The 14,039-nt window shown below is 35.1% G+C and overlaps 1 protein-coding gene and 1 pseudogene across 1 annotated transcript; both read right to left on the reverse strand.

Annotated features, from left to right (window-relative positions):
- Positions 1 to 1,153: 1,153 nt before the first annotated feature.
- On the reverse strand, positions 1,154 to 2,060 carry LOC136388831 (olfactory receptor 51V1-like; annotated as a pseudogene).
- Positions 2,061 to 5,713: 3,653 nt separating this feature from the next.
- Positions 5,714 to 6,670, reverse strand: LOC136388832 (olfactory receptor 52Z1P-like). Its single transcript, XM_066360640.1, has one exon. It carries the CDS (start codon positions 6,668 to 6,670, stop codon positions 5,714 to 5,716), a length of 957 nt encoding a protein of 318 aa, XP_066216737.1.
- Positions 6,671 to 14,039: the final 7,369 nt, after the last annotated feature.

Below are 14,039 nucleotides of genomic sequence, written 5' to 3' on the forward strand. Positions count from 1 at the left end.
TGTGCTCTAATGTCATCTTTAAAAAAAGAGAGGTTGATCAAACTGTCTTTAAAACTCCATGTGTTTTCTGTCCCTAGCTGGTTGACTCAGCGGTAGGGCATTGGCCCAACGTGTGGAAGTCCTAGGTTGGATTCCCAGTCAGGGCACACAGGAGAAGCACCTTCCTTTTTATCTCTCTCTTCCCCTCCCACAGCCAAGGCTCTATTGGAGCAACGTTGGCCCCGGGCACTGAGGACAGTTCCATGGTCTCTGCCTCAGATGCTGGAATGGTTTAGGCTGGCTGCAACAAAGCAATGCCCCAGATGGGCAGATGATAGCCCTCTGGTGGGCGCAGGGCATGCAGGAGTCTGTCTGACTGCTTCCCCACTTCTGACTTTGGAAAAATACAAAAAAAATAAATAATAAATAAATAAAAGCCTGTCTGTTTCTAAACAAACAAACAAAACAAAACCTCTATGTGTTCTGATACCAAGATTAAAGTCAATTGACAAATCTCATGAACAACTTATACTCTTCTATACTCACTATAATATATAAATGTGTGTATTTGGGGGAATGAAATAAGATATGGAGAGATGTGATAGCTGATATAGTGTCATTGTTCATTAAGTCTTTTGTATTACACTGTAATCTAATCTACATATATCATGCATTCTATTATATGAGACAGAATGGACTTTCTGGACACTTATACTTCATTAAAGGTAGAGATGTATGAAGAGCCTCAACAAAGTCCATTTTTCACACACCACAATCTTACACAATAATATGTAACAATTACTTATCTGACAATTAGCAAATGTATACATATAATAGTTACATGCAACAATAAAATCTGCTAAACTAAAATTCAAAAAGCAAGGGTGGTACTAAAAATTTAGTAATTACCCAGAAAGTGTTCATGACACACTATGGAACATAATTAACATTAGTATACATTATATATAACTTTAAAATGAGGATAAGATCAATAGTAACATTTTCTTTGCCTATTTATTTTTCTTTGGAAAACTATATTGGAAAATAAGTATACATATATCTTTAAACTTATAATAACTACATGTAAATTTATTATTTATGGTACAAATCATTATTAATCAATCCTCTTCCAAATATTACCATTCCTTCCCTTAAACACATTAACCTCTAATATTCAGTTTTGTTTCCTGAACCATCTTTGGATCTTGTTATGAATATCTTGGGTCTTGACACTGTAGATACTGAGGTTCATCAAGGGTGGAAAAAGAATATAGATGTTGCCCATGAGAACATGGACCATAATTAAGAGGTGGTTTCCAAAGTGATACATCATGGTCAAAGACCAGGATATAGAAAACCAGGACAGCAAAGATGTGTAGGAAACTCAGGTCTGCAAGGACTTGAGCAGCTCCTCCTGGGATACAATAGCAAAGACCAAGTGTAAAATCAAGATGCAGGAGATGTCAATGAGCAGTGAATTCAAAAACAGGGTACAGATGACCAGGGCTAAGGCATAGAAGCTGTTGAAGCAGATATCAGAACAGGATTTCCAGAGTAGGTCCTGGTGCAGGCAGAAAGAGTGGAAGAGGATGTGAGGGTGGCAGTAATGAAAGAATTTAAGGTAGACAATGGGAGAAGTAATGAACAGGAAACTCCTACCTATAAGGGCCACACCAATGTTGATTCTGGTATTGGTGAGGATGAATGTGTATCAAAGATGATTGCTGATTGCTGGAAAACCATCAAAAGCTGTTTTGATAACTCCAGATTTCATACAAAATAGACCATGAACAAAAAAAATCTGCACAGGCTGAAACCCCCAAAGGATCCCCAGTACTGTGTGCACAGTGGATACCCCCATGCATAAGTCAGTGAAGTCCAGCAATGCCAGCAAGTAGAACATGGGCTCGTGCAGGGTCAGCTCAGTCTGGATCATGTGCAGCAGCAGGCAGTTCCCTGAGAGTATCATAGCATTGATACAGAAAAAAGAGATGGAGAGCTAGGTAGTCCTGTTTCAGGTTCAGAAAAACCATAAGAAGAAAGGTTGAATTACTGACTTTGAAATCAGGTTGAACAGACATTGTTCTATAAAGAGAGAAACCTCTCAAGGAAATATACATATAACAGCTGTTTAGGACTCATGTATTTTTCACTGCCTTAGTATAAATTCCAAAGTAAGAGCTATAATAAGAATGGTTGGATTAGCACAATAGCTCATTAGATATAAGCTAGAGTTGTTGATTGATGATGGAACTCCAGGACTTGCCTTCTCATTCAGGCAACAGAGGCAAGATGGAGAAACTGGAAGACAGCCCCCATAGGAAACAAAATATTGACCATATATTCTTCAGAAACCTATATGATACTGAGAAAGCAGTTCTTATAGAGAAGCTAACAGCCATACATATAACAAGTGTATTATTTGTCAGGTTTCTCTTTTTAAAATTATTCTTTAAGAATCTCCCTTTTCATACTGTCTTTTCTGAAAGTCACTATATAAATTGCTGTTCTTCTGCAGGAAAATTTGTTACTTCTCTCCCAGTTACTTATTGATATAGCCATTTATTATATTATTGCCAACTCATGAATATTTGTTTTATATTTTTAGTTATAATTAACATTATTTTATTGCTCATGATATTACAGTGCAGTCATTCGGATCTATTTCAGTTGGCTCTTCTGTCCCTTTGTTATACCTCCATAATTGTGTGTAGACTAGTTTGTTTGTTTTAGCATTTACTACTTTACTGCAATAAAAATGGTCTGGACTCATCTCAAATATTTTTTGTCCTAGAATCTCAGGCCTAAATTCAAAGATTTTTCCAAGAAGTTTTGTTTCATTTTATTAGAGAGTAGTGTTAGAAACCAAACCAAGGTTGTCTCACTGTTCCTGGGGAATTTTTTTCCTATGCCCTTTCAGATTACAGACAAGAAAATATAAGTATGCATCTTAAACAGTATATATAAAAGTATCCATAAATGTTCCCATATATATCCATTTGTCCCTATATTGAGCTACACATGTGGTCATACCCATGTCTAAGAAACTAACCCATTCTCACATGGATCATCCAGTCTTCTGCACTTGCTGTCTGTGGGGAAAACAGCTGTGTTAGGCTTCCTCGCTGGTTTCTCAGCTGCAAGCACTTTGCACAATTACTGTGTAGGCATGCAACAGAAAGTCACGTGTGTCTCTATGAAAAGCTAAGGGTGCTTTCCCTTGGGGGTGATTCTCCCAGATCGCTCTCCCACCACTACAAAGTGCAGTTCCCTGAGTCCCTCAGCCACCACTGTGAAGGGTAGTTTTCCTGAAAATGGCTGTGTTAGGCTTGCTTATAGGTTTACTGGCTGCAAGCTCTTTGTGCAATTAGTTCAGGAGCACATGACAGCACTATTGTAAGGATAAGTGCTTCAGATCAGATCACGCCCCGCCACAGAGAGGTGTGGTTGGATTCCCTGATTCCTGGTCCTCTACTACAAAAAGCAGGTTTTTCTTTCTCTTTGTATTTTTCCCTTTTCTTTCTTCATTTTGCTTGCCTGTCTTTGTGAGCCATCAATAAGTTGGAGTGGGGCCTGACCTGTGGTGGCACAGTGGATAAAGTGTCAACCTAGAACGCTGAGGTTGCCGGTTCGAAACCCTGGGCTTGACTGGTCAAGGCACATATGGGAGTTGATGCTTCCTGCTCCTCCCCCCTTCTCTCTCTGTCTCTCTCCTTTCTCTCTCTCCCTCTCTCCTTTCTAAAATGAATAAATAAAATTAAAAAAAAAAATAAGTTGGAGTGGCCCACCATCCTCCGGCTCCACAGTTTGTTTACTATCTGCCCCAATTCATGTGAACCTGCACGGCCACAGCCACTGGCCTTACAACTTTAAAAAATAAATAAGTGAATAAAGAAACAAACAAACAAATAAATAAATATTTTCTGTGGTTTAACCCAATTTATTTAAACAATTTTTTCTGTTAACTGGAAATTGATATTCTCTGTTAGACTGTAGCTTTTCTCCATAGGTCTCTGCCACTCACTTTCATCCCATCCAAGCTCCTTACAACCTGCATTAATGAGGAAGCTACATGTTCTTGAGGAACTGAATGAGAGAATTGAATGTGATTCTGGTCTATATCTGTAATACTCGGCTGACCATGTTGAAAGAAACTTATCTTATCTCCACTGAGTCTAGGACTTTATCCTTTCTGCACCCACTGCTGAATGTTGATTTATCATTTTCTCTTGAGTCCACTTAGAGACTCATCCCTAATGTCAGCGTTTACTCCTCAAGTCCTGAAACTTGACATATTTTCTCTTACTCCCCTGCCTCTATATTTGTATTTATGGCCCTGACCATGGAACCATTATTCCGTAGCCAAAGCAACTCCCTCAGCAACTTCACCACTCAGCATTACCCATGATTTTTGCATTTCCCATAGTGCCATAAAGAACTCCTGGATCCATTTGCTGCTTTGTAGAGGAGAAGGAAACCAGTTTTTGATAAAATGTGCCTCATGGTCATTTTTACTCTAATGCTGCTTTCTCAGGTTGGCATAAGATATCTTACAAAGGCATTTTTCTCAGATATTTAAGCCAAAAACAGAGTATTAATATTCCTCTGCTTTTAGCTTCCCCCCACAACACATTTGGTGTATGCTTTTCATGCCCTGACACTTCAAATGAGTGCCAAGGAGTGTGCTACTAGAATGAGACCTTTGAAAATTATATCTTTTTATTCTCCCTTTTCATCTGTGCTTCTCCTTCCCATCTTATGCTGAATGGGGGTCCATTACTCTTACTTTGTGTATAAAAGGAACATCCTCTGCATCCTAACCTTCTTCCTCCCTATTCTACCTGGTACCCTCTAACAAAGTCACTTAATGACATTAGAAATTTACTGAAACAATATAAAAATTAATAGTATTCAAGAGGTAAAATAACTTGGTATATACAGATATATGTATATATATATATATACACATACATGCATGTATGTGTATATATATATAGTATTTAAAATATACAAAATTTATATGAAATTTGTTATATATTGATACATACTGACTGGTTTAAACTAACTTTTTTTCTTATGGTAATATGTCCCAATTTTAGCAACTTTTACTTATTATACAATAACATTAAGATGTTTTTGGCATAAATTAAGCTTTTTTCATTGAACCACATTTAAATCAATTCCTAACTCAACATGACCTTATACATATGCAAACTAAATTTTATTACTATATTTATAATTGATTACTAATATTTATTTAACACTCATTATATTTCAGATATTATATACTTCCTCAATTTAAAAAAAAATAGAGGCATAGAAACAATAACTTTTCTAAGATTCTATACTTAGAATTAGTGGAGCAGAAATATGATCATTGGCAGTCTGACTTCAGAGACTGTCCTCTTAGTTACAAGCCTACAATGTATTCCAATGTCTAAAACTATTATTTTCTGATTAATTACAAGAAAAATGACTGTACTCAATCAATTATACTATTAGCCTGTTGTAACAAAACTCAGTATTACATAAAATATGAGGTGTTCTTTGTCTGATATTGTTTGTCCCGAACAAAATCACAAAAGAAATAAAATCTTGATCTCATTTATTTAACTTTTTACTGGTGTTAGTCTCTTCTAAAGCTGGCATGATTTAAGATGTCCAGTACAATTGTAGATATTCTTCAATTAGTGCAGTTCTGCATAAAACTGAAGGCTAACCTGTGTAGTCTACATCAGCAAAATTTCTTGTTGAAGGAAAAAACCTGGATAACCTTCTCCTGAATTTTCTTGGACTTAACACCATAAATGATGGGATTGAGAGTGGGTGGTACCACCACATAAAGATTGGCAAGAAGAATATGTACACAGAGTGATATATTCTGTCCCCCAAATCGGTGAGCAAAGAATGAAAAAAAGGCTGGGGTATAGAATAGTAGGATAACACAGACATGGGATGCACACGTACTCAGAGCCTTGAGTTGAGCTTCTTGGGAAGGAATTCTAAACACAGTACAGAGTATAAGGCCATACGAGATGATAATAAGCACCACATCCAGACATGTGGAAAATAGGGCCACAATCACTCCATAGTAAATGTTAACTTTTATGCTATCACAGGATAACCTGGCAATGCCCATATGTTCACAATATGAGTGATGAATAATGTTCCGCCCACAGTAAGTAAGCCGATATACCAGAAAAATCAAGGGGAAGCAAATGAAGAAACTCCTACTGACAGATGTAATAGCTATTTTTCCAATGACTGAGGGGGTTAGAATGGTAGTATATCTCAGTGGATAACAAATGGCTATATAGCGGTCAAATGCCATAGCCAGCAATATGGCAGACTCTACCACAAATATAAAGTGGAGGAAAAACATCTGTGACACACAGCTACCAAAAGAAATACCTCCATCTTGGAACCAGAAGATTGCTAACATCTTTGGTGTGGTAACTGTGGAGAGAAAGATATCTGCCAGGGCCAACATAGAGAGGAAAAGGTACATGGGTTCATGAAGACTACGTTCAGTGAAAATCAGGAATAATAAGAGGGTGTTGCCTACAAGAGCCACTATATACATCAAACAGATGGGGATGGAGATCCATGTATGGGCATCTTCCAGTCCTGGGATTCCCATCATGGTGTACCAGATGTCTCTAGGGTTGGTATGGTTTGAAAAAGTTTTCATCTTTTACTCTGTCTTCTGATATTCAATCTTGCAATGAAGAGGTAACATGATAGGGAGAGAGAGATGGAAAACAAAGAAGTTATTTTATCAGGTTGAGTGTGAATCTTGGCATTGCAATAAAGTTAATTGTTTAAAGAACAGACTGGTAATCAGTAATGATTCAAGAATAATAAGTAAAATAAGCTTCACTGACATAAAAATGACCAACTTTATAAGGCTAATAGTACTGGTAATAATAATGGGGACAATAATAGTAATAATAAACATTTAATGGGTTTATAATTTGATGTAAACACTAGTCAATGCATTATACTCACTGACTTAGCATCATACATGAAAGTCCCTTGTAAGCTTTTACACATCGCAGTTTTCCTCCTTGTCTGACTGATCATTTCCAGTAAGTAATTATACTTTATTCTCTGGAGCTTCAAATATAATATGTTCAGAATACTGATGTTGTTTTTTATGGAAGCTCAAGATATCTAAATTCATGATCATTATTATCCTTTTAATTTAATCTAAAGTGTTTCATCATCAAATAAAAATAATTGAAGAGAAAGAGAAATACAATCTAAATAGCTCACTTAATGCTGTGTATATTAAAACCATGTTTTTTCTCTGCCTGGTTCCCGTATGCATGTGCTTAAGTTATACCATTACTATGCAAAGCAAGCACTCATATAACTTCATTCTAACTGAGCAGTGTCCACTCATCTCCCACACATATTGCGTCCTCCCTCCATTCTTTCTTTCTTATACTGCTTTTTCTTCCTTCTTTTTCTTTTCTGCTCAAACTTGAATATTACTTTTGGGTACATAAAAAAAGCTCACAAGATAAAAATAAGTGTTGCAAATGCACGCAAAAATTAGACAAGTTAATGAACATTTGTTTAAGCTCACTTTGTGTATGCTACCATACCAAAGAAGAAATCAAATATAATCAATAAATACTCTCTATTTCAATAATATTCTGCCATTGTGAGGATCATGAATCATGAACTCAAATAAACAACCCTCAGATCAAATGATAGGAGATACTCAATCACATATGTATAATACAAGAGACATTACCTTTAAGTAGGGGGATGGTGCAAAGGTTCATGAAGGTGTTGTCATCATATTTGTTTTGTAATAATAAAAAAAGCATTTAGGCTTTCAAGAAATGACTTTGGAAAAAACAAGCTAGATAATTCAAAAGTCAAAATAAATATAAGTCACTGTAAAAATCTAACCATCTAGCACATTGATATCTTAGGTACAGGAGAATTGTGACAGAAAAGTAGATTGTCCTTTGAAGAATCAGAGTTTTAAAAGTCAAGGTAAAGGCTTTGGGTTTAATTTAGATTTATATTAAGATTAATTTATTATTCAAAAAAATTACCAAGTCTTCAGTATTTACCAAAGTTTTAAGAACATAATATTATCAAAATTTAATATTCATCATTTCAAAGAAGACTTTTTAATGGAAAGTATGATTATTTTTTTCTGGATTTCCCAATAACACACCTGTAAAATTTCTAATGACATATTTTGTATTATTCTTTACCAATACATCTTAAACTTCATGATGGTTATGAAGATATCTTAAGTACCTAGGACAATATATTTTTATTGAGTAAATATAGTTTAAAAAAGGCAATATGGATTGAAGCAAAGGAAGGCAGCAATCAGGACTTGCTTTGGAAAGCTTTTGCAAGACAGAAACAACCAGAAAGATGGCCTTAACATTAAAAAGCAGTGTATAAAGAAGATATGTGTTTTAAAAACTAAACAAAATAGAAAATCCAAGTGGTAAGTTAGATGATGGATAAATAAAATGCAATAAAATATTTTGAGACATACTATCTAAAAAAATAGTGATGGTACTAATATTAAAGAGTAAAGTGGGAGATGCAGAATTTAGAAAGATTTGATGCAATTGTTTTTAAACTACTAATATATCACATGTCTACGGAGCCACTAAGGAAATGAATCTGTCAAACAGTCTCAAGTTCAGATAGTGCACCGGAAAGGAAACTGGACTAGTCATGAGGCACTTTCTGAGATACAGTGTCAGCAATGCCTTCAACAAACTGGAACCTTGGTAGAGACATTTCATTACTCTGAACTGTGATCCATATATGTTGTAATGAAGCTAGCTCATATATACATTCTCTTCTAGTTTAAAAAAAAAATTTAAATTTAATCATAGACCTGGAACTCAAAACAAACAAAATAAAACCAAAACAATATCAAGCTGTGTATTTCAGTTCTAGTCTATCTATTTGATTTTTAAAAAGAATGAAGTATAGAAGAGTTTTAGGTATTAAATCTCTTTTTCAGCTGCCTTCTCAAACATATAGTATATTTGATCATAGTGACAACTTTCAATTACCTGGACTTTTGAATCCAAAGGACACATTTTAGTCCACATATCATTTATATTTTAAACTATTTTTTGAGCATTTAGAATAAGCTGTATCCTGTGTTAACCACCTTACTAATTAAATCCTTACAAAATACCTTTTACTTATAGTAATAACCAAAAAAAAACAAAAAACAGCTGGAAGTATGATCTTCACTTAACACATTAGAAAACTATAACATGACTAGGTTGAATAACATGTGTAAGTTCACACAGTTTGTATTTAATCAAGCATAAATTCAAACTCAGGTCACTTTGCTCTAAAACCCCTACGTTTTTAATATAGTTCCATTTGCTGACTGACTGTTAGCAAGTCTTTCCTCAAACATTTTTTTAAAATATCTCATTATATTATTGTCTTTTTACTACATTTTTACAGTTCTGAACCTTATTTCCAGTGTTATTCTTATCAGTGTTGATATTATAATTATTATTATCGTTATTATTAAGTTCCATTTCCCAATTGTTGTGTTGAGATAAGAATTAGAAATAAAAATATTAGACCTTCACTACTGTCTACTGAAAAGTCATGACTAGTGTTACCAAGAGGGAAGCTGCAATAAATGCTTTCCTTTAATTTTTTCTCTCCTTTCCCCCTACCATTTATATCTATCTTTCTCATACCCTTGGCATTCAATGTATGTCATATTTTATCTTTTCCATTTTCTTTACCACTCTTAACCTACCCTTCCCCAAAGAGATAGATAGGAACCCCCTGCCCTAATAACAAACAAGAAATAGAAGCTGTCATCATTTTTCAGATATTCCTGCTCTTACTGTGAAACAAGCTTTGACACCCATTACACCTAGCCTCGAAATGAAGCAAATCCAAATGTTCCAAGGAGAGATTTAGCCAGCAAGTAAGAAAATCACACAGAAGACCTTGAGGTAGAACCAAAAATAAGTAAATAAATATGTGATCTCTCTTCACTCACAGGAAATCTTGCTCTTGTTAAGGCAACAAAACCCCAGGCCCTTTTCTTTTGCTGATCTTCATTTTAGAATCACCCCAACTTTCACATTCTGAAATAAATCTGCTTCATAGAGATTGGCTATTTCAAGAGTCATAAACTACCCTTCAACAAATCCTTTATTAATTCAAAAGGCCGTACTCTGTCCAGGTAGCCAGACATTTCAATCAATAAGACAACAAATATCATTTCACAAGCACAGGACATACTTCCATGCTCAGCCTTGGGAAGGTGCTACTACAGTGACATGTATGACAGGGGAAAAAAGAAACAAGTTCTTTACTATACCAGGAATGCATCTAATCTAAAATCTGAAAAACCCAAGACACCTTCTAACCTCAGCAGTAACCTACTGTCTAAGATAGAATACCAGGTGCTTATTACTCCTCTATTCCACAGCCGCACACTCACTGAGGCTCCACAAGGTAGGCTGTCTCTCCGTGGTGTAGGTCCCAATGCAGGCTCAGAGGCTGGTTCTATAGATTTCTCTATCCCAAGAGACATAAGATCTAGGAGAACTGGGTAATCTAGACAACACCTATGGTATGCTCAGCTCTTGGTCCTGTTAGACACACAAGCTTATGAAAAGAGCATAATTCTTAGACAGCCCTGGGGAGTTAACAATAGCTCTCAGTGGCAGTAACTCACATGGAAGTTGCTCTGACAGACACAGACAAATCACAGAAGTATAGGCTATAGTTGAGGTTTCCAGTTATTAAATGTATGAATATATGTGAGGAGTGTGATTGCCAGATGAGGATTTCTAGTTTTTAGTGTTGAGGGAACATGCTTCTTAGAAATCTACTACCTCCAGAAAAATGCAAAAAAAAAAAAAAAAAAATATATATAAATATAAATAAATATATATATATATATATATATATATATATATATATATATATATATATATATATATATATCCAAGTAGGGGGATAATAGAACAATCTATCATCAAATATTTCTAAACCTTATTTTCTGTGTTAAATCTAAGTCAAGTACAAGTATATAAAGAAATATATAACCCCTGACTACTGCACACTGTCTAATGTAGGAAGGAAGATGGGTAAGTGTGGAAAAAGTAGCCTTAGATATTAGCTACCATTGCCATAAATGTATTGTTTAAATAACATTTTCTGATGTATCATTTATTTTAAATACACAAACATTCCCAGCATTATATTTTCATTGGGTAGATAAAGACATTGAAGCTCAGAAAGCTGAGCCATTCTGTTCTCTTGCACATAAAGTAAGTGATCAAGCTGAAAATTAAATGTAAGTTCTCCATTGCCAAATCTCATGCTTTTTTTTTAGACCACATTTTATTATTAATAAAAATTTAGAGTGACCAAGTAAAAGAATAAGTATTTCTCTAAATCATAAAATTATTTATTTTAAGCTAGAAAGTGTTCAGGTTAATATATTATTTTTGTATGTGAAAGATTAAGCAAATCATATTGAAATATATATTAATAGGTTATACTTACACTAGATGGCAAAGATTCAATATTCCATTATATACAAAATTATAAGATTAAAGAAAAGGTCCTCAAATTTAGAAGAAATGGGATAAATAAGTGTGAAAATAAATCTGTCTATCATTTATCTATCTATCTATCATCTATCATCTATCTATCATCTATCTATCACCATCTATCTAACGATGTAGATGTAGATATAAATATAGATACGTAACACTATATAGCATTATTCAAATGTAATCTGACAGGTTGTGTATGCCCAGTGCCATAAATATAACATTTGTTTTTTTTTATGTCTACATGTGATTTGCTCCCAGGAATCCAATTTACTCCTGCAACACAATGGAGGATTCGGGGTCATGAATGGTAATGTAACCAATATTAAATTGTGATTTAGGAAACTGAAAGACAGCAAGGCCTATAATTTATCAATACAAAGATGTTTTTTAAGAGCTATGGCATTACAAGTTGTAACTGTGTTGTTATCTTTCCTTTGCCTTGTGATGAAATATATAAATTTAGCAAGAAAGTGTATATGAGATAATAAAGAACACAAAGATATAGATAGCTCATGGAGCTGAACAGAAAAAGCTTAAATACATGAAGAATCTTCACAGTCATTGGTTTGAACAGTAAACAGTATCTTTTCTCTATCAATTATCCTAAAACTTCATTGATAAATAACTATCCCTCATGTCGGCTCATGAATTTTGCATTGCATTTTAAAATAAGGTTTTTGTACTGACAGGGACTCTCACAGATAAAATATACTTTCACATGGACTTTTATATATAAGAGTAGCCCTGATAAAGACCATTGTTATCAGCTGCATATCAGCCTGTAGTGAGAATCAGAAATTCCCTGGCAGGTTAATTGTTCTGTATAGTAAAGCAAGATACATTGGTATAATCTACTATTGACTTAAGTATTTCCTAAGCTAAATATGAATAGATAGTTATCAGATGTACTTCTTTATTTGCCTTCATAACTATACTTAACACTTAGTAAATCTTCTGTGTCTCTATTGAAGTTTTTCACTTGTTAAATACAGTTTAACAAGTATCTTAATGTCCTTGTCTGCTATTTTTAAATTTTATGACAGCACTGAGTCAGTGTGTATTGATTAATTTTTCTCTTCCTTAAGGGTATTTTCTTGCTTCTTTGTATACATATTTCTGATTGGATGCTAAACATTGCAATTTTTATTGTTGAATATAAATAAAATTTATATTATTTCTAAAAAAAAGTATTTATATACTTGTAAATATTCTTTTTTTAACTTTAAATATTTGTTTTTATTTTTAAATTACAGTTTACATATATTATATTAATTGCAGGTGTACAACCTAGTGATTAGACATTATGTAACTTACTAAGTGAACATGCCAATAAATCTAGTATTAATCTGGCACAATACATAGTTATTATAATATTGTTGGCTATATCCCCTATGCTGTACTTCACATCCCCATGATTATTTTGTAACTGCAAATTTGTACTTTATTTTTGTAAAAGAGAGAGAGAGAGGGAGAGAGGGACAGACAGGGACAGACAGACAGAAAGGGAGAGAGATGAGAAGCATCAACTTGTTTTTATGGCGCTTTAGTTGCTCATTGATTGCTTTCTCATATGTGCCTTGACATGGGGGGTTCCAGTGACCCCTTGCTCAAGCCAGTAATCTTGGGCTCAAGCTGGTGAGCCTGTGCTCAAGCCAGATGAGCCCCCACTGAAGCCAGATGAGCCCATGTTCAAGCTGGTGACTGTGGGGTTTCAAACCTGGGTTTTCAGCATCCCAAGCCAACGCTCTATCTACTGTGCCAGCATCCTTATAACCAGTATTTTAAAGTCTCCTTCTAGCAGTGTGCTTGTCTCTATTTTGTTTAATGTCTTTTTATTTTTGGAGTTCTGTTCTTCTATTTGAGACACTTTTTGTTGTTTTCTCATTTTGACTGTCTCCATCTTTTTGTTTTTCTGTATTAGGTAGAGCTGCCACATCTTGATAGAGTTGCCTTAAGTAGTAGGTTTTCTTTGGGATCTAGTAGTACTGTCTCCCAGATTACCTAAGGTGGGTACTCCTGGTGCACACCCCATGTGGGTTGTGTACATCTTGTTATAGTGGAAGCTTGATTTCTGTTGACACCTCAGTGGAAAGGAATTTACCTCTAGGTCAGTTGGTTCTGAGGACTGGCTCTGATCACCACAGAGTATAACCTGTGTGCTAGCCTATCACATGAGGATCAGGACTCATGGCAGCATGACTTTGGTGCCTGCTAAGTTTGGCCCTTGAGTGTGTTGTTTGTGGAAGAGGTAGGGTGGTACTTTAATGTGGTCTGAGGATGTCCACTGGCTGCACTGGCTCTGGGGCTTCCCTGGTGGTACAGGCCAAGGTCAGCCATTACCTGTGCCCTTCTTGGGGTCACCGGCATGAGCGACAACATGATCTACAGATGACTGCTACCTGTGCTGGGCTTAAAGGTGCCCAAGAAAGGTCAAGCTATAAAACAAAAAGTGATTAC

Source organism: Saccopteryx leptura, chromosome 1 (assembly GCF_036850995.1).
Source record: "Saccopteryx leptura isolate mSacLep1 chromosome 1, mSacLep1_pri_phased_curated, whole genome shotgun sequence".
NCBI classification, from domain to species: Eukaryota; Metazoa; Chordata; class Mammalia; order Chiroptera; family Emballonuridae; genus Saccopteryx; species Saccopteryx leptura.

What these genes read in the sequence shown, in the direction of transcription:
- LOC136388832 (XM_066360640.1), bottom strand. Translation starts at nt 6,670, where the DNA reads ATGAAAACTTTTTCAAACCATACCAACCCTAGAGACATCTGGTACACC.